Source organism: Bactrocera latifrons, unplaced genomic scaffold (genome assembly GCF_001853355.1).
Source record: "Bactrocera latifrons isolate USDA-ARS-PBARC rearing strain unplaced genomic scaffold, ASM185335v1 scaffold_186, whole genome shotgun sequence".
NCBI classification, from domain to species: domain Eukaryota; kingdom Metazoa; phylum Arthropoda; class Insecta; order Diptera; family Tephritidae; genus Bactrocera; species Bactrocera latifrons.
Genome location: NW_017535363.1, coordinates 236,159 through 261,307, shown reverse-complemented (window position 1 = coordinate 261,307; position 25,149 = coordinate 236,159). Strand labels below are relative to the sequence as shown.

General features: G+C 39.8%; 1 protein-coding gene across 1 annotated transcript in view; it reads right to left on the bottom strand.

Moving 5' to 3' along the window:
* Window positions 1-24,246, bottom strand: part of LOC108967386 (protein gooseberry-neuro) — a 48,590-nt gene extending 24,344 nt beyond the window's left edge. The window contains exons 1-3 of the mRNA XM_018930760.1: window positions 23,576-24,246; window positions 22,052-22,365; window positions 4,268-4,379 (exon numbers count right to left, since the gene is read on the bottom strand). Of these exons, the coding sequence (XP_018786305.1) occupies window positions 4,268-4,379; window positions 22,052-22,365; window positions 23,576-23,639 (490 nt within the window). The 5' untranslated portion in view covers window positions 23,640-24,246. The remainder of the gene's footprint in view (window positions 1-4,267; window positions 4,380-22,051; window positions 22,366-23,575) is intronic.
* Window positions 24,247-25,149: the final 903 nt, after the last annotated feature.

Here is a 25,149-nt window from a genome sequence, read left to right as displayed (position 1 = left end):
TCTTTGAACTAAGTCAATGGATCATACCCTTCGCTTCTTTAGCCAAGCTCGAGAAAGCAGAAATGGCGGGGCGATTGTTGAGGCCTCGCTGCGTATCGAACGGCTCGSTGAAGTCATTCCCGATCCTGACGGAGCTTTTGGTGYGGCTCAACGTCWGCTYACATWGTYGTATTAGCTTTGCGGGAATACCAAGTTCAGATATAGCGGCATARAGRCARTTYCTTTTCATGCTGTTGAAGGCGGCTTTAAAATCGACGGGGAAGTGGTGTGTGTCGATCTTMTTTTTACGGGTYCTTTCAAAATTCATAGTAGMTTTTCCACATGATTCTCTTATGGATGTCACTCCTCACAAAATTAATCAGGTCTACGATATCTTCAAAGGACGCCGCCCAGAGTTTAACAAATTTTCAATTATTAACTCCACAGTTTTCGGACACTAAATACGCATCGATCATAATATTATAGCAAGGCACTTGACAGACATGTCGAACATTGTTATTGTTATTATTTTTGTAAAATACATTGAATAACATTACGCAAATATCCTGCCAAGGCTTACAAATACGCCGTACAATGCCAGTGTATACGCAACTCATTGATGCAAAGTCATAAACAGATCAATTGTCTGGCATTTTTTTGCTCATTTGCGCTGCGCCTTCATTGACAGTTTCTCTCTCATTGTCACAGGACATCAATGAGCCGCTGCCTATKATCCTGCTTGTCACAATAAATAGGCACCCAGAGACTGTGCCGACCCTGAAGTCAACTTTCGCTGCAGTGGTGTGTGTGTGTAACTGCATTTTGCCGGCATAATTAACTGTTTATGCGCACAACAACAATGCGTTCAAGCCTTGCGACGTTGCTCATCAGCCTTTGTTGCATATGTTTGCCAATTCGTGACACTCTCTTTTGGCAAAAACAACAGCCAAGCGAGACATATTCACTTGTTTAATTATTTATATGCGTTGCGGTTCATTAGGTTTGTCTTTTTCAATAAAAAACAATAAAAACATGCAACAKTTGCTGTCAAAGTATTTGTTGTAAGTGAGGCTCTATTCTCACCTGATCTTTGATATCTTGCCGCTGTTGTGTATTTCCAAGAGATCAAAGGCTAAGCCGATTCTAGTCAATTGAAGAAAATCTCATCGCTTAACATTACCTTTACTTTTATGACTCACACATAACTGCTACTACATCCCGTTTTTTTTTTTATTATTTACTTCAAGAAATGTCCATTTGCAGTGATGATGTTGAAGCTACTAAAATAATTAATTTTATCACCATTGCTTATTTGTATAATTTCTCTACAAATTATTTAAACGATCGCATTTKCACTACAAACATAATTTTCTACTCAAGCCAACGTCGTCTAAGTCGGACTCAGATAGCTCTTCCTACTTTTGCCTAATCTGCTTTGCCTAATCTGCTTTTTTCGGTATTGCTTTAGGTTTCCCCTCGCACATATTTATTTCCTCTTTACTGGATCATTTATCGCATGACTTTGCATATTTAGTGATTAGTCGGTGTAGAATTTCGACGAGCAGTTTGTAGCTCCTCGACTCACGAGACTCGCTGAAACGTGTAGGTAGTCAGAATGCAGTCAGTATGCATTTAAAGGGTGTTTCAATTTGTAAACACAGATTTAGATTTGTGGAAGCATCAAAAATTCTGATCCTTGCTGATCCCAAAAGATCTTCTATAATTACATTTTCCATAACCAAAATCTGATTGAACCATCTTCCTCATAAAAATCGAAAACGATCTCCCAGAAAAAGACAAAAAAGATCATATCCCTTTGTTGTTGCAGCGGCAGAAAATATTCCTGAAGTAATTTCAAGAAACAGTTCAGCGTTGGCCGTCTTTTACCGGTTAAAATTCCGCATCCAATCCAGCTACTTTGACCTGAAAATCGTGGGGATAGTATATTCAGAGTGTACTAACGTTCCTTTACTATAAAATTTACGTAGAGTACTTCGAAATACACCCATGAAGCGGATATTGTTGCCCAATAAATMTAAATTTTCGTGGATAAAAAATTCAAAGTACTAAAAACTAGTACAGAGAACAGTCTATACAGGGGTTTCCGGAGCTTTTAGGTCATGTCCGACTGATACGCTCACTAAACTTCTGCATCCGCTGTCTACAGACGTCTTTACTCAAAAAGTAAAACCAAGTTCTGCTCTAAGAGTACAGGGTTTAGGTGGTTGGAAGACGAAAACTTCATCCGGAACCACCAAAACGTAAGTAAATCAGACTATAATCTCATAAGTTTATATTGCAATAGCAAATTTCGGGTGAGAATACTCTCTAAATATGAATGGAGAACAGTTTAAGTAGCAGAGGATGATACAGACTTTATCTATACCGACGAGTCCAAAATAAGCTGCGAAGTAGGAGCGATTTTATACTACGACGACCTCGAAATCTGACTCTCTCTTTATCTTATATAACTCAGCCAGCATCTTCTGAGCGGAAATACTAAATACACTAAATATAGAGGTAACCTGTGATGTTCYATAGAATTTCCAAAAGTCAGCCAGCATTTTCCGGCTGGAAGTACTAGGCATAGAAAAGAGCTTTGGTGGTCTCTTGAATTTGGACGAGGGCAGGTAAGGAAGGTTACAGAAAGCAACCAAATACATGGACAGCCTTGTCGGCGCTACTTATTAAGGCCAGTGTAGTTAACCATTGAAAAAAAAGTTTTTAAGCTCACTAGTGRATCAACGCCACTTTTCCTTAATATGGTTTCCCGACCTCGTGATTCTCTCACAGCATTTTCGGTAACGAAAAAGCTGATAAGTTGACTAACTTAGGATCCTCTTTGATACCATGTCCGCGGAGAACGGTCAAAAAGGAGCTTTATTCTCACTTTGATCAAGTAATTGGTTGCAGTTGGAAATAACGAAGAAACCCAAAATGATCTTTCAACACCCTTTAGATAAAAAAAAAATATTATTCTGTACCAAAGAACCTGTTAGTCTGGCAAAGATTTCTACTTATTAGCTATTACTTTCAGTGATTAAAAAACACAAGCCTACCCAAAGTAAACAAAAAGAAGATGAAAATTAAAAGCGAAAAAAACAAAATACGCCGACACATCGCCGATCTTTTGATGCCGTACGCGTTTAATGATTTTGATTTTCAGGTGTCATCGTCAACACATTGCCTCTTGTTCTTTTGCTCTACTATACACTTTCAACTTTCAACAGGCCTAGGCCTGCTTTGATGTAATCTTCGTCATATTGCTATTACTCGCTGTCGTACAACAAGCTTAATATCAAGATCGTTATCACAGCGACGATCTATTGTAATACTCGTACMTTATTTGTATTTGTAAGTAACATTGATCGGCAATTATGAAGAGTTGTGAACTCTTGCGCCCTCTAATGCGAGCAACGATCAAACGATCAAACGATCGTTAGAACGAAAGACAACGACACACTCACACGAATGTATCCATGGTATACTTGGTTAGTTTGAATGCTTCGTCTCTCGCTCGCTCGCTCTTACGCTTGCTTACTAAGTCGGATCAAAGTGAAAATGCCGCCAAATAAAATCAGTTGGTTGATTTGAGTCCAACAAATGATTTGATGATGATTTTCAAATTATCAAATAAATGATCTGTAATTTTCGGTAATCTTTTCAACCTGCACAATTATATACATAGAAGAAAATCGAAAGCCGATCGTTCAACACAGTCAACACAGACACGATGAGTAGACGAAAATGCCATCTAAAAATAAAGTGAGTGTGACAAGTGTTTTGCTGCTGTCGCTTCTTGGGGCCGCATTAACTAACTTCATAGTAGTAGCGCGTTAGTGCGGACTTGCCGCACGGCAGGGGTGAGTAACTGTCAACCGTTCATTAGTTGGTCTTATTGGTGGCGGCGGCGGCGGCGACTCTTTCATTTCCAATCGATGATTTTAACAAATGCTTGCTCGCTTGCGGCTACCATGTAAGCCAGACGAAAGGTCGGCACGACTACTTAGTAGCAACTAATTTGTCGCTTAATGTGTCACATTAAAGCCGTGGTGAAATTTGTACGTCAATTTCTCTTAATWGGACCAGCGCGGCATTGATGGAGAGATCAAGCGATAGTTGGCGCTTGCTTGCATCGCTAACTGGTCTCTATTTTTGGTTACCACTTTTCTTTTCTACTTTTTTTGTAAATTTTATGGTCTTAGATTTGTTCTGCTCACTTTGTAGTTGTGCATTTCAATTTGCTTTCCATTGCTCTACAAATTCCTTTCTGCTACATATCACTTACCACCTAAAATGCCGTGTATACTATAATCCTTGCGTCCGTCTTCACTGGTACGATCATTACCTCGCAATAGACGACTGATGGACGATGTGGATGGCGGATCGGTGAAGCCCTCCTGAAAATAGAGATTTTGAAKTTTTTTTTAAGTAACGAATTTTGAGTTATTATGGATAATAAAAATAGGTGTTTACAACTGTAGACAACTCGGATATAATTAGTTGTATTGCTTAATTGAGTCTAATCAACGGTTGAAATAATTATTACTCTTAATTGTTTGCGTTCAATTTCATAAAAATTTTCTTCGAAGAATTTCTRTACATGAACATTCCTTACCCTTTGATATTAATGGATTTTAAAGGGGTATTMTACTCAAGAATTTTGAAAATTTCGATTTTTTTCATGTATTTAAAGTTGAGACCCTTAAGAACATATCTTCTAAAACTAAAATTATTTTAAGAGCTACAGTCACTTTAGTTTATTACTTATTTACCGTGTGTTTCTCGAAACTACTTTTTTCCACACGGTACCTGCATTATCTCAAGTTCTATACAACCGATTTACTTGAAATTTTGTGCGAACCTTCTTTATATAATCCTTAATCCTTTGTTTTTAGTATTTAAAAAAAAATTCAGGAATTTCCAAGAAAAAGCKTTAAAAATTATTTTAATTTTCAGGCAGTCGCCATTTTTTCCAAAAAAAAAAWTTTCCGTATTTCCTGAAATAGGGACTATAACAGCATCCTTACTGGTTAAGAATTTCTTTTGATTTKTTTTCAGACCACCAGGAGAGTCASGATCAATGTCACCAGGATGCACCATTTTTTTTACACCAAGACTGGTTTGGGTGACTGGCCAAAGCGGTATTGCAAAAACTGAAAAGCTAATAAAATTGCTAGGACAGGTCAGTCAGTTCAGTCTCAATAACTGCGAGTTGGAGCTCCTTTGGCTTATTGTGGTTTACTGTTTAACTGTTAGGACTCAGACCAGCTCAGGAAGCATAGGTTCCAACAATCGAGCAATCGGAAGTTGCTTCTGGACCAGCGTAAAACGGAAGAGGTCTAGAAAGATTTTTGCTCTCAACGAGAGCTATCTTTCAAAAATTGTAGGAGTTCTAACTGCACGCTGTCCGAACGGGATTCATGCTGTAAGATTGCACATCATGCCAGTTGCATCAGCTGTTTAAAAGAATATGATATAGATCACGGCTTAAACAGTTCGTATATCAGGTATCCAYGTGAATTCGTGAAAATTGAAATAAAACACCTAAAGAATTCTATGATAGGTTCAGGGTGCTTTGCCGAACTCCTGTAGTTCGATGTTAGCTCAGTACAGTAGTTTTTTTTTAACTCATTTCTTTTTATCTTCCTTTTTTAACTTATTTCTTTTTATACTTATTTCTCTTTAATATAATTTTTTTTTTCATTTCTTTTAATTTCCTTTTTTTCTTTACTCTTTAGTCCTGAAAATCTTATAATTCTGTTATTCCTCCACTTTAATCTTTGAAATTCCGTTTTGTTACTGCTTTTCGCAATACACACAGCGTAGCAAAGAGCATTTCGCAGTTTACACAAGTAAATGTAGTTGGACAGTACTGCCAACTTTCGGCCATTGTTTTCAAACTTAAAATAAATTTAAATGTCAAGTGCGAACTTGACAGAAACAAAGTTGGGAAGTTTCAGCTGCGGAACTGTGTTCAAAAAAGATGCTCCGTGTGCAAAAAATAAGCAGCTAAGAGGTTTTAAATGTCTATGCTYCTTCTTCTTTTTTTAAGCTTTATAATTATATAATATATGGGCAAAAAACTTTAAATAAAAAGTGCCATAAAATTCAAAAAATCAACGCCATTGATTGCAGTACGAATTGATTTCTGCACTTAGCTTCATTTTCCGTTAGCAAAGACCAAAACCAATATTTGCATCAACTACCGAAATTCCTAATAATTGCCGGTTTAAAATAAAAACGACGTAAGTGCAAATATGCTTAAATGCAAGCTCATTAAACGAGAAGCTGTAGGTGTAGCAATTTGAAGAAATTGCCAGCGAAATCGCCACATTCGTTGCAGTCCTTGATGTTGGCCGTTAGTCACAAAGGTGAGGCATGCATAGCAGCTTAAATTGCTTTTTAAAGCATTATGACCGTTAGCATTACCGTTAATTGCCGAGTTGAAGTAAATTTGTTGGTAATTTTCGATTTTGTATATATTTAAATATAATGTATACATCAATATATATGATTACTGTTATGCGTATGTAAATGTCTACTTAAGAGTCGTTAACAATTTTATTTTGTTCTCCTACTGACTTTTATATATAACTCGACCTGACTTGACCTTGGATACCGAATCAGAGTATGATTTCAGAKGTGAAGCCTTTGGATTTGTCTGAACCCTAGACCTATGGCAGAGGTATTTCTTTACTTGAGTATGTAGTAGTGAATTCCTGCTGAAATGGCTGACGGGTTCATGCCGATACTGTTTCTAACTCGTTATAATCATAGCAGGTCTCGAAGAACGTTTCTCCCCCGTCATCATTAAAATGCGCTTAAGAGGACACCCGTTTTGCTTTGAACGCATTGCCCCATAAGATCGTATGTCAACCCTCGCCTTTGCCTCTTAACAGGGTTAACTTTGGAACTATTAAAGGCAACTACCTTCTTGGAGTTGAAAAGCGACTCTGAGCCGGGACGTAATAGGTGTGAATAATATCAACACAAACACTGAACCACATTCAAGTAGGTCGGAAACGACCATAATATCGTATAGAATTGTGGGTGAGTCAGTGACTACCAGTCAGCGAAAAACTATCCCTTTTGAATGCGCACCTAGCGGCTAGAAGGTGTAAGAAAGTTAACACAGGGCTGCCAGCTGGATACGTAGGTAAGYGGGAGGAGTAGGCTTAATTTTGAATTGGGAGACCACAAGCAACACCAAAAGCCTGGGTAAGAAGCAGGCGATGGCATTTGGAAAACTTAATTCGGATCGCCGCATATCAGCAAAAATTATGCTACGGTGCAGCCAAATCTTTTAGCAGTCTGAGCAGCACTTCAGCACACTAGAGTGAGCTAGAAGGGAGCTTGATGGCGCCGAGGACGGCGGTCCCAGCACAAGGTTAAGAGACAGAAGTCACAGACAATCCTCGCTCGGTTCAGAGAAATCGTTAAAAAGCCTTACTCAATATAACTGGRGGCATGCGTTCGTAACATGGAAGATGGAATCATCTCGAAGATTGGAAGCGGTGCACGGCAGCTATAGGCGGTTGTGAAATAATGAGCGAACAAGAGATAATGAATTTTAACCTATTTTTGAGTGGATACAGCCCCTTAAACAGTCTCATTCTAAGTAGATTGGTTTTCATCAAATGTCTGAACTTTCGGCTTCGGAATCAGCTTTGGAATCTTGCATAGTTGCCACATCAACCCGATGGAGCGCTGGCTATAGCGGCACGCAAACAGGTTAGTATTTCGCATTCTACTTCAGTTTCTTTTTTATTGCTTCGCCATTTCGTACCACAAATTTTATGAACTTCCCGTCACTTCATTCCGCAGCTGAATTTCTTACAGAAAAATATACAAACACCTTTCCGAGCAATGCGCAAAAGTGTGACACTAATGCAATCGCATTTAAATGTACACAATTTTGATGGATGGATTAATCCAATTAAAAAGTACACACGCAGCTATATACAGACATTCATCAGCGCGCCGCAGCCAAGGTATTGAACAATAAGAGAAAAGTAAAAACGGACAGAGGGAAGGCAAAAACGTGTAATCTCTACAAAAAATGAAATCGAAATGCATAATCGCCTGGTGTTTTGGACGCGGCTTCTGACTCTACACACACACCCATAGATACATGTGTGCGGTTGTCCGCTTGCCGTTGTTTTAACGCATGACCGCGCGCGCTGCGCAACCGCAAAGACATGTCAAACACAAGCTCAATGCTGACGCTTAAACCGAACGACCAGCGACAGCAACAGCCGTGCCACAGGTGCTAGCGCGTGCGCACAACTTGCGCGCAGACTTAGATTCGCGTCGCGTCAATTGCAGCCGAGCTTGTGCAGTTCTGCGCTTTGCAGTTTGCKGTGGATTTTTGTGCGATTTTCAGCTTTTTTATTACTTATTTCTTTCATAAAAAGTGGGAAAAAGTTAGCTGCGCTTGTTGTGGACTGGAAAGGTGGGTGTGATGCGGCTGATTCGCTTGAGATTGTTGAAAGAATAGATTAATATTGAAATAATTTATTATTTCGCTTTGTGGTTTGGAGCGAGCTCATGTATTTCAGAAAGCATACTTTAGAGGAGCAAGTCGCCGACTTTTGATATTCTCCTAGTGGAAGGACTTCCCTCAGAATTTTCTCATTTGTCAGTTCAAGCTTTGGCTGCTTGAATGCTGTTATCATTCGGATACTGATCCTGGATAGATACTGGTTAGATACCAGTTAGGTACCAGTTAGATACTAGTTAGATGCCAGTTAGATACCAGTTAGGTACCAGTTAGATACTAGTTAGATACTAGTTAGATACTAGTCAAATACCGTTTAGTACTTATGAAATGGTCTTTCATTAAACCGAAGTGTAGCTTGTTGCTCGCCAACTTCGGACTTATATTATTTAACAACTAAGTGTACGACAAAATTTCAGCTAATCCTAAATAACCTTTAACTAGAAAATGTGTATCAAACTCCATAGCAGCCTCTTCACGTCACGGGCTCAACTGACGKCCAATACTAAGACTTCTATTGGAAATTCCATTCTTCGTTTAACAAAGTTTGCTCATCAAACCCTGAGATCTCATGAATCGTTGCCGGATTTTATCCTCAACGGACGTTCGCCGCCCCCGTTGCGTCTTCCTTGAGATGCGCCTTAACATACCAATACTGGCTATCGGCTTTGCTTTAGAGATTTCATGAATTATTGCCGAATTCTATCATCGATTGATGTCTGCAGCCCACTTTGCGTCTTAAGAAACCAATGCCGAGTTCTCGACTCTGCCACCAAGTCGCTAATCGACGTGCCCAACACATCATCCAATCTTCCAAGAAGATCGTAGTCAATACTCATTTCTAGCTTGTCAAATAAACTTTATTTCTAACCACATATTTTGTACGTCGCTATCTGAAAGACATTCGACGCACGACAACACCGCCTACAAAACACTGCATACAAACATAAATAAAAATCTACTAGCGACTGTCCRAAAGTGTCAGTTCTTATTAAGCGTCCCCGTCGAATAAAGCGGGCATAGCGCTAAAAGTAAATATGCACGGACAGACACCGACAGAACGGTAGACACTCGGACAGGCAGGCCAATCAGTTGGTGTTAACCGCCACATTGATGCCTCGAACGCCTGCGCCGCAACTCAGCGCGTTGGTGCTTAGCTGCCGGTCTCACCACACGTCAGCTGATCATTTCTAATCTAAAGTGAGTGGCGTGTGCGCATGCGCTGCCATCATACGCGCATATTAACAGCCGTTGTTGCATCTGGCATATATCTAAATAAATGTCAGTATGTTTGCCTGCAGCGCCTTTCAGTGATTAATGCTTTTTTGTTAGTTATTCCTGTTAATTCCAAACGCAATTTTTCCGTGCGCCCCGTGCATCATTATTAGGTGGCACAACTGCCACCGCAATAGAGCGCCCAGCGTGGCTGTAACGCGCTGTGCCGCAGTTCTTCCTACTTAGAAGTGCACGTTATAGGGCCGCCCGCCTGTCTTGGGCTTTATTGAATTTCACTTATTAAATTGATATGATTTGAATTTGTTTATTTCCACTCCAGCGCGAGTCGCCTATTTGGATTTATGCGTGTAAATACCCACGTTTATTCGTTGGGATTTGCCATTGCTTAAGCTTAATGCTGTGGCACAGTGTCGCAGTTTTGTTGAAAATGCGGTCGAGCAAGTTTTTTGAAGATATTAAGTATGGAAGTATTAAAAAGCTTTGCTTTTTCCAGTTTAGCAGGTCAATAAAAATTTTTAAGCCCTCGTCTTCTGAAACACCTAATATGATCATTCACAGTCCTTCTCCACAAGAGCAAAGTTTCATAAGATGAGCTTGTTGAAGGAACAGTGAAACCAAAAATGGTTCGAAGGAATCTAAAATGCCGTATCTCAATCTTCCCAACTTGTTTATTTCTAAGCCGATYTGACTTATTTATCTGAACTCTGGATACGGTTTTCGTTTTCGACTGCTGGTAAACAATTTCAAGTATCTGAATATTTATATGTGCTATGTAGTTATGAATTTTCGAGTTTGGCAAGACAGACGGTTTTTTTAATCACAGTCTTTGAAGGCACCTATGCTCTTCTATCGACCTTCTTTTCAAGATAAAAGTGCAAAATAAGATCTCGTTAAAGAAACAGGCTAACTCATGAAAATTYGAATGACCCCTTCTTCAAACTTCCAAACCTTAACTGGCTGTGTAGGAGATCGTCTTCATAAGATCAAAGTTTCATAAAAATATTTCTTTGAAGGAACAGTGGACCCAAACTTAACTCAAAGACATTTAAATTATCCCTTTTTCAAAATTTCAAATCTTAGCTGTCTGCGTGCGAGTATAAATCAGTAGTTCAGAAATTTTCTATACTGAAGTAAAATAATTTCTAATAGATCCCCAGCAAGCTTTGGCAAACCCAAAGTACTTTTTTTCTATAAAAAATCCCTCTTGGATYCTTTGGAATTTCGGAAACGTCTTAGAACTAGCAAGTCGCACAATTTTTCATTCCTCTAGCATAAGATTGTACACAAGCTAAACATATACCGCCGTTTTGGTTCCTCGGCAAGCCGTGCTTAAACTYAACGTGTTTTGTTGTTATAAAAAAACCTCTCCTTCGAAATTTAACGGATGTCTTGGAACTAACAAGTCGCTTAATTTTTCCTTCTTCTGGTGAAAGATCGTATCGAAGCTGAACCTACCCGCCGTTCGGAGCTGGAGTGGTATATCGCGAGCTAATCTAGTTSAACTGAAGTCGCGATAAACTTTAGAACACCACAAATCCCTATAATGAAAAAATTKCGGAAGTTCAGAGACGCTTCAAAACTAGCAATCCCTACAATTTTTCAATTTTGAAGCGTCCGCAAATGCAAACAAATCCGAATCTTGCTWGTCAAAATGAAATGGATGGAGTATCCTAAAAGTAGTGATAGAGAAGTTCATCTGTACCTGTATTAGCGCGCGTCAAGGGATCATAAATTTTCATGCTGTTTAAGCCACCCAGTTCAAATTCTATCGAAGTTGCGATAGATGGCTTTCCTAAATCTAAAAATCCTCCCAGRGAAGCCGTAGTAATTTTTTGTCTTTGACGAATTCTTGTTGTCTTTCACGAATTCTTCGGAATTTCGGAGGCGTCTTAAAACTAGTAGACTCTACTTCTACAGAAGTTGCGATGGATTTAAGAAATCGAAAAATTCYCCATGCGTAGCCTACCAGAACTCGTAGTAATTTTTTTGTTACAAAAATCCTTCGAATCAACAATTGTTCAGTCTTGTAGCGTTCGTGATTTAAAAAAGAATGCCAAAAACACTATTAAAATAAGATCATATCCAGGGTGATCCATACGCCAACCCTTGATCATGAGTGGTGTGTCAAACTCCAATGGTGGATCCAACTCCAATTATACTGAAACCTCGAAAGGTTTCCGAAGTCCTCAAATTCCCTCAAAATTTTCAATTCTCCCAACCAATAACCGAAACACTGTGCCGCAAACGAGTTGGATCCCGCAAGCTATGTCGTTAAAGCCCAGTTGTCCAATACTTGGACGTTTTAKCGCCCGTTTGTTGTTGTGCGCTGCCAGTGAGGCTGCTGTTTGCCGCCTCGGCCGYCGCTCTCTATGCCGACGGTGGCAAATACAGTAGTTGTTGCCGCATTTTSTTGGCATTTTTTAGTGTTACTACTAAGCGTTAGCGCTTTACTGTTGTTGCTGATGTTGCTGCTGTTGTTTTGTTCTCTTTCGTGTAATGTGTGACAGCTTATCTTGTAGCCACTGACAAGCCTGTTTCAAATCTCTTTTTGTGCGCCTGTTGTTGCTGTAGTTTTATGATGCTTACTTCTAACATTTGCCTTTGCCGACGGCGACGCCGACATTGTCGTTTTGTATGAGACAAGCTGCCGCTGTTGGGCTACTTGCTTGCAGTTTCCTTCACATTGCTGTTGGTGGTGGTGGCGTTGTTGCTGTGTTGCTGTTAGAGATATTGCCATGGCTAGATGGTTTTGGGACAGCATGTCGTTTGCTCGGCTCTTGACTGCAGCTAATAATGAATTCAATTGAAATTTAATTAATTAGTTGACAGTTTGACTGACAYTTGGTTGCTGTCCGAGTGAACGTAAGTTTTCCAAGAATTCCGAGGGGTAGCTGGGGATCGTGTATACAAGCACGACTGTTGCGAGTGTGTTTTGATTCGTGTATCGATTCGTTGACTTGTACGTYTGTTGCTTTGGTTGTATGTGTAAAAATGCCACCTTAGACAGGTGTGGTCCAGTTGTGTAGCTTGCGAACGATCTTAAACGGTTTTTGTGTGTAGAAATCAAATAAAAATTATTTTTATTTTCACATTTAATTTACCAATAAAATGCAATGTCCATTCAATCCATTCAATGCCAGCGATCAATCAATTGATWTGTTAGTGATGTGATTTGTGGTGCTCAAAACAAAAACGAAATGCACACGACGCGACTTGTGGTTTTATGATCTACTTCGAAAGTGGAGCATAAACAGGSCAGCTTTATAGCTACCATAAACAATGGACTCATCCTTCAAGCTGTCATTTCGTAAGTGCGCGCTCAACTAAACTCAACCGCAAGTAYACGGCAACTCTTTAGCGGTGTACTCGCGTTTAAGCGACTGCTTGGCTGCCTCGCCGAAATAATTTTTTTCGTAATGTTTGTACCTAGTAAATCACCTCCGGCTAAATACTACAAGTTAATATGTTGCTGACATGTTCTTTACTTTATTGTTGCTGCCGTGTGTGGTTCTGTGAGCGTCTGCGGTCCGTTGCTGTGCTGCTTGAGCGCTTAGTCAGCTTGTGTATGCCTCTTTGTGGTTTGGAGGCGTTGAAGGCGTAGACCATCACGATATCGCCACACGTTGTTGGAGTTGGAGTTCGCCCTTATAAGCCGTTTGTTCGGACGCATATTGGTGGTCAGTAAGACGTCGCTGATTTTTACTATGTCTGAGTTGGTAAAATAAAGCTTGCTTTTTGCGCTTCTTTTTGCAMAACTCGACTTCAAATGACTCAATATCGGTGCTGGTTCGATGCAGATGTTTTGATTGATATGTGCTCTTATTCCATTTTTACGATAGGATAGTTGGATACTTACGGGCATTTATAAGTCTAAAGAGCTTTTAAAGATTTTTTTGAAGCTTTCTGTTTTTCTACAAATATTTCTATATTTAATTTATGGTGTAATTGGTACATTTTCTATTCAAAGCACTGGCAGTTGCCCAGTTTTTTTGTAACTCCTTTTAATGTTCATATAATGTGATGTCGTCTTTCCCAGAGCTTCTGAACCTATCATCTACCGCACACGGTATTTTAGAGATGTCTTAAAACTAGCCGGCTGTACAATTTTCGGACTGAAAGCGTCCGTATTTTCAAGAATAAATATTAGGACCGTTCAATTGCTCGTCAAAATAGACGGAATTTCTCAAAAAATACTACTGGAATAAGAACGGTCGACAGAATATTTTGTCGCAAGGTGTGTGAACCTATTGCGCAGTGTTCAGTTAGAACCCCTACAAAACCTACCTGTGGAGAGATTAGCTTTGCTAAGAGCCAGTAGTTTGGGGAACCTCTAACAGTTCACTCTGAGCCAAAAAGACTCACATTTACACATGTTCTGGTTGCCCACCGCACTTACAGAGTTCACTGGGGATCCGAAGTTCCAACACCAGAATGCAAGAAGACATCGAAAAACCAACACACATCCAATCTAATGAAATTGGGAAGCATTTGTCCTTCCTAGTAAGCTAGTACTAATAATTTGCACAATTTTTTAATTGTTGAACTTTTAGAAGATATATTCAAAGAATAGAGGCAAATGTGGTGGGGTATCCATAGTTTTCGAAATATCAAAGAACCCAAGCTTCATAGTTTTCTACAATAACTCCTGTTAACAGATTAATTTAGGTCTTTCATAGAGTCTGATAAGAAATTACTATAACTTAACTTGGTGGTGGTGAACTATCTAACAGAGAGAGATTGAGGATTACCCATTAAGATGTTGAAGAATTTTCAAGTAAAATTTTTAGACTTGGTCTTGCGTGATGCTATCAACAAAATTATCGAAAATTCGCTAATGAAGGCTAGGCATTTGAAGGCCTATCAGAGCAATATATTTTGAGAGAGCGAGAGAGAAAGAGCGGAAGCAATGTTAATGAAGCGCTGAAAACTATCGTTTAAATCATCGAAACCAAAATCTGTTCTTAAAAAAAACTAAACTTCTTAGCATGGATATTGTCCTTTGGAAACTCTATCTCTGACTCTGCAAGCTCTGTCACTGTCAGGACTCTGCAAGCTATAAATTTCTGAATATTGAAATATTGAAATGGTTGGGGATATCTTGATGTATCTTTAACTTATGAAGCTCTGAGCTATATTGACTATTATTGGGAAGAAAATGGTTATGGAAATATACATATATCCCTGCCAGATATCCAAAAATAACTGTTTCTATAAAAAAGTATTACTAAAAATGTATGAGTATGTGTGCTTAGATGAGTTTATTTAACTATTTTACACCACAATGACATCACAAGAAGACTGAAAAGAGACCGCCATAAGCGAACTCGAACCCTTAACACTTTATGCGCCAACAAATAAAACAACAAATAGAACAAAAGCAAAAGTCTCGCAGAAGACAGACGCTGGACAGTAAGTAAATAAATATAAGAAGTGCATTAAGTTGAGAAAAATAGTAAAAAGGAACATGTGCCAACACAATAAATGCAAGAAAAAATCGAAACAACAACAATAAATATTAGCAACAACAATCAACAACATATGTGTGTATGTGTGTTGTTGTGTTGCCATTGCGGCATCATATTCTAATTAAGCGTGAAGCGCACCTGGAGGCGCTATTGTGCCGCCACTACGGGCCYAACTGACTACAACAAGCAAAAATCAACAACAAAAACAAAAGCAATAATAACAGCAACAATAGGCATATAAGCCACGCATGGCAATCAATGTACTACATCTGTGGCAGCGATCAAAGTATCAGCACGATCACACACGATCAATATATAAATTTCTAATGCGCTCAGCTATATACTTATATATACATATAAGAGTATACTAATATACGTATGTATCCCTGGCATATCGCTGCACATTTGGTCTGTCCAGCGGTTGGCTGCTTGGCTACCAGCGTTGATTTCTCTTGCCGTTGCACGCATCGCTGCCCGAATGCTTGCGCGCTTTAAGGGATGCAACGGGCGGGCAACGGCGGAGGGTTGCCTTCGCATCGACGGCTGACTTGGTTGGATGGATTGGCATCGCCACCACGTTATCGACACATATAAAGTGTAACTAATTGTGGTTGTAAGTGAAGCCGAGTCCCTGCGACTCTGCGCCAGCGCAGACACATGGAAATAAAATGACGAAATGAAATAGGAACGAATGTGAAGTTATAGGATTTGACATTGAGCACGCATACACAGGCGCACAAAGGTAAATGCTTATAGAAATATACATACATATATACATACATACATACATACATTCATGTATGGCGTTTAGTTGTGCCGCCATTAGATTTTAGAACTTCGTTGCAAAAGTTGGCAACGTCATTGGTAGGAGCTTAGCAGGGTTGCCAAATAATCAGACAAAAAAAAAATAAAAAATATGTTAACTACATCTGCACCGCATAATACCATTCACAAGTGCATTGCTTATAACAAGTTGTGTATCTTGATTTCGAGCGTTCAGTTTGCATGGCAGCTGCCATATATGGTACAGCGGTCCCCAATCTACATTGGAATATCCTAGAAACATTTTTGAGASCAAACTTCTTCATCTTCCTCCTTGATTGTACAACAGTGTGTCAGTCCGAGTCCAGAACACAAAACTCGACCTTTTTAGAGGTCACATCACCTCTCCTTTCATTGAATGTGGAGGCGACCATGATTTCGTTGTCCTCCTGTGGGTCTCGAAACGAAGCATATTTTCGTTGGAGCATCATCTTCCGTGACAATACTATGGCCTAACCAACGCATTCACCTCAATTTCGCTTATTCCCTTAACTAATACTTATATACCCATAGTTCGTGGTTCCATCTGCCTCGATGTTCATGGCTCACGCGGACGGCTTCAAACGCAGTGGATATTAAAAAGGTTAGGTTCGGTTACTTTATTAAGCTTGTAAGCCACGTAAAGATCATGTTTTGTCTTTAGCGATACCAGATTGAGTGGCGTTACGTACTTCATGAAGAAGTAGTCGTCAGATTTCAAACTAACGATACATATATCTGTGTCTCATACAGTGAGGCCGCCGAGTTCATAACTCAAGCAACCTTACTGAAGGTAAGCTTGTTTAATTCTTATTATTCTTCTTATCTCTTACGATCGACTAGATCCAACTAAATAGTACAGAACCCCGGAAAACTTCTGATTCACTTTTCATGAATTTTAGGATCATAAGCTGACGTTGAGCAACACTGAAAGCCCCGTCAGGATTGAGAAGAACCTCTCCCTGTCATTCGATACCAAAGAAGGTTTCAGACAAGGCGATTCTATTTCTTGCGACTTCTTCAACCTATTGCTGGAGAAAATAATACAAGCTGCAGAGCTGAATAGAGAAGGTACAATCTACTATAATATATACAGCTCAGGACAAGACGAAATGTCTCCCGTCATCAAACAAATAGTCGTCGCGTCCTCGATTTGGCTCCTACGTCACTATTGACAATCATAACTTCGAAGTCGTAGATAAGTTCGTCTTTCTTGGCAACATCCAACATCCAACAACATCCTCAGCTTCGAAATCCAACGCAAAATAACTCTTGTCAACAGGTGCTAYTTCGGACTGAGTAGGCAGTTGAGCAGTAAAGTCCTCTCTCGACGAACAAAACTCTACAAGGCTCTCWTCATCCCCGTTCTGCAATATGGTGCAAAGACAGAGACTGGGACTGTTGAGTCGTCGTTACAAGTTTTCGAGAGAAAGGTGCTGCGAATGATTTTTGATTTTGATACCTTTGCGCATTGGTAACGGCAAGTACYGCAGTCGWTSGAACGRTGAGCTGTACGAGTTATACGAYGAAATTAACATAGTTCAGTGAATCAATTAACAGCGGCTACGATGGGTGGGTCTTTTGTTCCGAATAGATGAAAATGMTCCAGCTCTGAGAGTATTCGACGCATTACTCRCCGGGCGTAGCAGAGGAAGRGGAAGAGGAAGAMCTCCACCCCGTTGGAAAGACCAGGTGAAGAAGGTCGAAGATCGAATCTCGATCTTTATTCTCCTGTTGCTTCATGTCTCTTTTCTTCTGATATTACAAAATCGGCGATCTCCATACGACGTAAAAAATGCAGCAGGATTTCAAAGTCGACGTCAAATTAAGACCCTAATAGTCTCGAATCTTCGGTAACTTTTACATATCCCTCAAGCAGCTCACGACCTCGGATCTTAGATAAAATATACTCTGCGTATCTAAAGGAAATTCGATTGAAGCAGAGCTAAAGGGAGAAGAAAAACCATCCCTCCYCAAGGTTGTGGGACCCCACATAAAAATGGTCTCCAATGAAAAGGAAACAACCCGATGACCATGGGAAACGCATTAAGTAATACTTTTAAGTCCATGCACGTGGGATGTCCGGTACCTTAAYTGGGAAGGTGCCGCTGCCCAGCTGGTTGATGTCCACGTAAAAATAAAGGCTGACATCACCGTCGTCCAAGAAGTGCGATTAACGGGACAAGGACTGAGGACTGAGTCTAGCCCCAATCCGCAGTAAAGCGCGGAAGATAGKYGAATTTTAAAGTTATTACTGACCTGTGGAAATTCACTGTTGACATATTCCRTGGAATCTTACAGCCAATCAGAGCTCATGCTTCGAGAAAGTGCCGCCAGATGCAAAACTCCTTTGGCACACCGCCACTAGCAAGGACACTTCCTAAAGCGCACTGCGCAGGTGTGCCGGAAGMAATAAAATTGGTATTAAAAAAATTCAAAATTGCTTTCATTAAATCAAATGCCATGACCAACAGAAGCTACGAAGGACAAACAGTTAATTTGCAAAGCAGAGCACAAAGTAACTGCATGTGGTGGGGTTATCTACCATAAATACTTTSTAGGCAGCGAGAGACTGCAATAAACAAGCGCAAGGACATGCAAAACACTGCACTAAACGCACAATGGAGGCAGTTAAATGTCACACAATGGCGGACAAAAGATCAGCGGTGGCTAGAAACCGCATAAAGTAACAACTCTGAGATAGAACAAGCAACGAGCGAGTGACTTCCGAAATTCCAAAAARTCACGTGGCATGCGGTAATTTCACCGGTGTTTGTAGCTGCTGCATGTCCTTGAAGATARCCGCCTACCATACGACGTAAGCCACCCGCTGCCTTTGTTTGTTGGCACGTTGTCGGGTGACACAACAACATGCGTCGGCGTATTGGCGAGTTTGCCTTGCCACCTTGCCGTCGGTGCGTGCAACAAAAACACACAAAACGAAATGGAACTCATTGACAAAAATGTACGACAACGCCGTTAAGAGCATTAAAGAAAAAGGAGCAAAGACGGCGGCGAAGAAGAAGAAGAAGCAKAAAACATKGTATGGACAATAAGACGACACAAAYGGAGAACGAGAGCAAGGCAGAAGAAACGCACGTACCACACAAATGCTGGATTTCGCATGTGTTACATACACATGCATACATAYATGAATATATATACTTGTATATATAGATGTGTGTATATCTGCTTGTCGCCTCCAGGCATTGATAGCGTTGGGTAATCGATTATATACCGAAACGCGTCCTACGACACCGGAGAGCGTAAAGTCGGCAACAGCGCTGGCAAGGTGCAAACAGTAAACGTCAATATTTATAGACACATGCATACAACAAATACGTGTGTGTGTGTTATATTATGACCAGCACTTCCGGTCTACTTTTTCGCAACATTCGCAAACACAGTGCCCACAACTCACACGGCGGCCGCCTTGGGGGCAAACGCCCTTTCGCGGGAGTATTTCAATTTGTGTCGTTCGTTTTTTAACGCCTTCCGCCRGTCGTGGGAGTGCGTGGCAACCAAATCCATAAAATAAATATTAAATAAGCTTAAGCGCCCTTTTTGCACTGTTGTTGTAGGTGTTTGTGCGCGTAAATGTGCTTGTATATATCAGATCCCTTTCGCAAATAAAGTTTTGCGCTTTCATTGCTTCATGGGAACTTTTTACGACTGCACGAAGTAATGCGTATTAATCATTACTTTGGAAAATTATATAATTACTTTGTTGTCTATTGTCTTCCGGTTTTATAGCGGTMTCTAATGACAAACTGCGTGAAGACTCGGGTGATTTTTGCAAGAAAATGTTATCATGCTCAGCTCAAACGAGGTTATGTCGACTGTTTTTAAGATAACTGCAACAGTGAGGACCCCTTTTCACACTTACTACTACTTTTCACAACTAATTTGAACTTATTTTATTAAGGTTAGGTTGGAAGGGAGCAAAAAGTATTGCAAAAATAAACATCATATTGGGCAGTGAGTAACAGACAATTTAAAGGGTCCTTATCTGACACATAGATGGCGCTACTGGAAATAAATCCTAAATTTTTAGCAAGCCCTAACTTTCAGAAATCCCGTGTATAAGTTTGGCAGCTGTCAGATTACTAGTTTGAGAATTATATTATTTTGAGTGATGAATGAAAAAGACTTTTCCGTGTATAAAAAATATTGCTTTTTGAAGGGAAGCRASGRCTTAGCTTGATSAMGAGTTTCCAGACACTGCCCCAGGAAAATCAACCACCCAGAATTGGAATGTTAAGTTTGGACATGGTGAAATGAGCAACGAAGACGGTAAACACAATGGACGCCAAAAGAGGTTGTYACCGAYGRAAATATCAAAAAGTCCACAAAATAGTTTCGGAAACCATAAAGTGAACTTGTTCGATATAGAAGGTGCTCCAAAGATATCAGCTGGAGGTTTACATCATATTGTTCAAAATTTTTTGTTTGGATATAAGAAAGCTATGTGCAAAGTAGGTGTCGCACGAGTTCTTTTTTGAGCAAAAACAACGACGGGTTGATGATTTGGAGCAGTGTTCGGAGATATCTAAGCTTGAAAATCTCAAGTTTTTGTATCGATATATGACAATGGATAAAACATGGCTCCATCAATTTACTTCCAAGTCCAGTCGAGAGTCATACGAGTGGACTGCAGACGATGAACCCGATCCAAGGCGTGAAAAAGCAGCAGCCGACTGGCAAATTTATGGCGTCCYGTATTTTGGGAAGCGCATGGAATAATTTTTTTAGACTACCTTGAATAAAGAAGGACCACCAACAGCRRCTATTATAGGACGCTATTGGACCATTTGAAGGACGAAATCGCAGACGAACGGATTTCAGATGTTATTGAAAACGTTGACAAAAATCCATAAATTGGTTCACCGTATTTTCTAGATCTGGTCTCCAGCAATTCTTTCCAGATTTCAGAACTCATAACAATGCTTGCTGGGAAGAAATTTTCGTCGAATAATAAAGAGGTAGTCGACGAAATTGAGGCCTATTTTGAAGCAAGGGATGCATTGCACTACAGAAATAGTATCTAAAAATCACTATAATCGGCTTATTAGCTTTGAAGGGAACTATGTTGAATAAAAAAATTAATTGTGCCAAGAAAATATTTTTTACTATGGTAGGTCGGCATCTTTGTAAATGAAGATTTATCTTAAGATAGCAAAACAAAATAAAAGAGTATGAAATGATAAAAAAAAAACTCTGTCCAAATATATATAAAAAGAGAAAGAGAGAGAGATAAAGCAAGAGACCTTGAGATCTAAAGACAGTTTCCAAAATAGTTCAGACTGCATAGCCGAAACGGACGTACATATACAACTGACCAATGACTAACAACTCGACAACAATTGTAAAAATACTAATAAAATTCATGACGAGAATTTCTTTCTTTGCCAAAACCATAAAGTTTTTAACCTGAAGTCGAGAGCTCGTTTCGGATCTCGTATTTCTGAAGCACTGACTCAACGATGGCAAGATTTTTTGAGCTGCATCCTGCASAAGATATACAAATATCTGAAAAAGGTTGATCAAAAGAAAGAAAGAGCACATAAAAAAATTTTAGACTTATTCTTGAAAGAGAGAGATACGCTGAACGTATCAGGACGAAGACAGAATTTAAAGCTGTAAAAATATTGTAAAAGCAACCAATATGGAATTCAAACTGTAAATAAATAATATATAAAACCAACATAACTGATATTGCATTAAATAAATTATTGAACAAAGAAAGGAACTTTAGTATAATTGAAGTCTCGAACCCAAAACATTTAATATCAATCTTGAGCTACCGGAAAACTTTTTGTGTTAATACAAAATTTTCGATTTGATCGGTTCCTCGAACGGAAATTAAATAACACGGGGTTCATAGAAAACCTATCAACTTACATATTAAAGCAGTATAGCACTACCAGCCTAGCACATTTCAATCTCCAAACTTACATTTTTTATTGCTTCGAATCATTTGGAATCCCCAACAAAACTTAAATACATAAGCTATATACAAAGCAATTCATTCTCTTACGTTTTTATTAAGTGCTTCTAAACATTTACTCACCTTGATCAGCTTCTCACGTATCTCCCAACTGAATATGCCCGGATTGGCCTTACGCAACTCCTCAATGCGCGCCTCGATTTCCGGCGACGTAACTTTCGGTTTAGAACCGCCTATCACACCCGGTCGTATTGAACCGGTTTCCTGGTAACGATTTAATATTTTCGATACACAACCATGCGAGACGCGTAGCTGACGTGAGATCACACAAGGTCTTATGCCGTTAGCGGCCATTTCGACAATTTTCAAACGTATATGATTCGGTAGCGGTCGACCGTTGATGAAGACACCGCCGAGTTGATTGACACGGCCCTGACCTGTAGATAGAGCAGAAGTTGTATTGATTAGCTTGCTGAGTTTTTTAGGTTGGTCAGTGCTAGATTGTTTAGCATTCGCATTTTTAAGTACTTAAAGTGTAAAGAAGGGAAGACGATTCTGTATCAGTTCGTGTTGCTCAAGAATGGTTCGCTCGCTTCCGTTCTGGATATTCGATGCGAAAGATGCACCTCACTCTGATCGACCTATCGTTAAAAAAGTCGATAAAATTATGGAACAGTTTAACCAGGAGGGTCACATAGGAATCCATGACATCGCTAAGGAACTTAACATTCATCATCAAACGGTTTTGAACCATTTAAAAAAGGCTAGCTGCAAAACGAAGCTCGATATTTGGGTACCGCATGGATTGTCTGTGAAAAATTTAATGGACCGAATTAACATCAGCGATTCTTTGTTGAAACAAAATGAAATCGAACCATTTATGAAGCGAATGGTAACAAGAGTCGAAAACCGAATCAAATACGACAATAATGTGCGGAAAGATCATGGTCAAAGCGTAGTGAACCTCCACAAATGGTCGCAAAGCCGGGATTGACACCTCGAAAGGTTATACCGAGTTTTTGGTGAGATTGTATAGGAATCATCCACTATGAACGGTTGATTCTACATTTTAATACCTGATGAGATTGAAGCATCGAAAAAAACGGCCAGAACTGATCAACAGAACGGGCTTCGTCTCCAATCAGAACAACGTCACACCACACACACCTTTGATGACTCGGCAAAAACTGTGAGAGCTTGGTCGGAAAGTTTTGATGCATCCAATATATAGCCCTGATCTTGCATCATCGGACTACAATTTGTTCCGGTCAATGAAGAACTCCTTTAATGAAGTAAAGTTGGCTTAAAGAGAAGCCTGTGAAAATTACTTGTCGCAGGTTTTCGCCGAGAAACCAGACAAGTTTTACACTGATGGAATAATATCCCGTAATAATTTCGGTGGAAAAACGACAAAAAATGGTCGGCCAAATTGGTACATATTCGTTTCATTAAAGTTCATTATGAATATAAAGGAAGAAAAGTTGAAGTTTGATAAGAAACACAACAACACAAAGCAGACTTTTTCGACCACCCAATAGTATTGAGTTTCGCTGGACTTTTTTAAGGGAAAGTGTATCACAATGAAGCAATTGGAACTTTTAAGAATTTTTTATACGAAAAAAAATTAGAAATACAGAATTAATTTACCTTGGAATGGATATCCGGAGAAAAAGGGTCGCATATTTAACGAATTTGCGCTGGTCATATCCATTTTTAGGAAAATATGTAGTACTCAGGGTCTTATAGGAACTTAATGTAGTGTGATATATAAAGTTTTGCATAAATAAATTTCGATAAAAAAAACAATATATTTCATATGAAATCAACACTTTGGTTTTTGGTCTAAATTGCACTCGGTTTATTACTTGATATTCCAACTAATCAATGCGCACTGTTACTAGTCACACTTTGTTGAAATTTTTGATAGAAATGTTCATTTTCAAACACACATAAATTTCAGTTAAAAATCATTTATTTTGCTAAACATTTTGGCGCCTTAATGTACATTATTACACCGCGCCGGTAAACGCTTATTAATGGAGTGGGGCGCAAACAGTTCAAGAGGTGCGCCAGCTGCCCTTTAAAGTAATACAATAACAATCGACGTAGTCGCGCACAAAACACGTACTATTCGAAGCGCGCGCGCGTTTGCACAAATACACAACATCCGACGGAAGTCCACACAAGCGGCGAACTGGTCTTAAACGCCCGCTTTGCGGTCCAATTCGTTTGCCGTTGCACAAGAAAATACGCCAAATAATGCCGTTTACGTTGGGTTGGATGGAGTAACTCGCGTCACAAACAGGGCGATCAGGCCGCGCGACATTCGGTACACAACTAAAAGAGCGCGCGAGCATAAATTAACGAAGTCGCGTTGCRCGCAAAAGTTGAAACGCGCGCGCGATCAACAGCCACAGCCCGGAACTGGTTTGCGCGGCGCAGACAAAAAAAAATATGAACGGTGGCGACAACAACAAATACATATGAAATAAAATTAAGCAAACAACAACAAATAGGCAGGAAAAACGTACAAACAAAAAAAAGCTACAAAAACAAGCGCTAGTGTTAATAATAAGCAGAACCCCGCGCTGGCGAATCGCCGCGCCGCTTTTGTTTGAATACAACTGGTGCATTAGTGTGCGCTTGTTGTTGTTATGCTTGCTGTGGTTGTATATGTTGGTGGTTGTGTTAAAGCAATACTTGGCGCAAACGTTTCAATAAGCAACAACAACAATATTTACCCCAGCGTGCTGATGAAAGCAGTATTTTGTATGTGTGTGTGTGTGAAAGGAGGCGGGCCATCGTTAATGGGTCAATATATGTGTTGTTGCACGCTGAACAAAACTAACCATACGCCTCAGAGAACGGGTAGCTGTAACTAACCGGTTTGATATCAAAGTCGCGTTCGCTGTATTAATGAGAGGGAAACTAGGAACAAAAGCATAGTGACGTTGACGGCGTTTGTGGTGGTTTGTTGTGTGCGTTTATTTGTGTTTGCGTTTSTTTGCGCGCCACAATAGCAGCTAGCAATGGCAACGATCAAAAGTGAGGCGCGGCCAAATGGTAGTGAGCGCGTTGTTAAGCGAGCGCTAGTTGAAGAGCGCGTTGCACAGCCGCTCATTTGTTGTAGCGCACAGTGCTGTGGCTGCGGCGCGTTGACTATAAAATAATATCATACCAAATTATAAAGCAGAGAGCGAAATTATTATTATTATTATTTT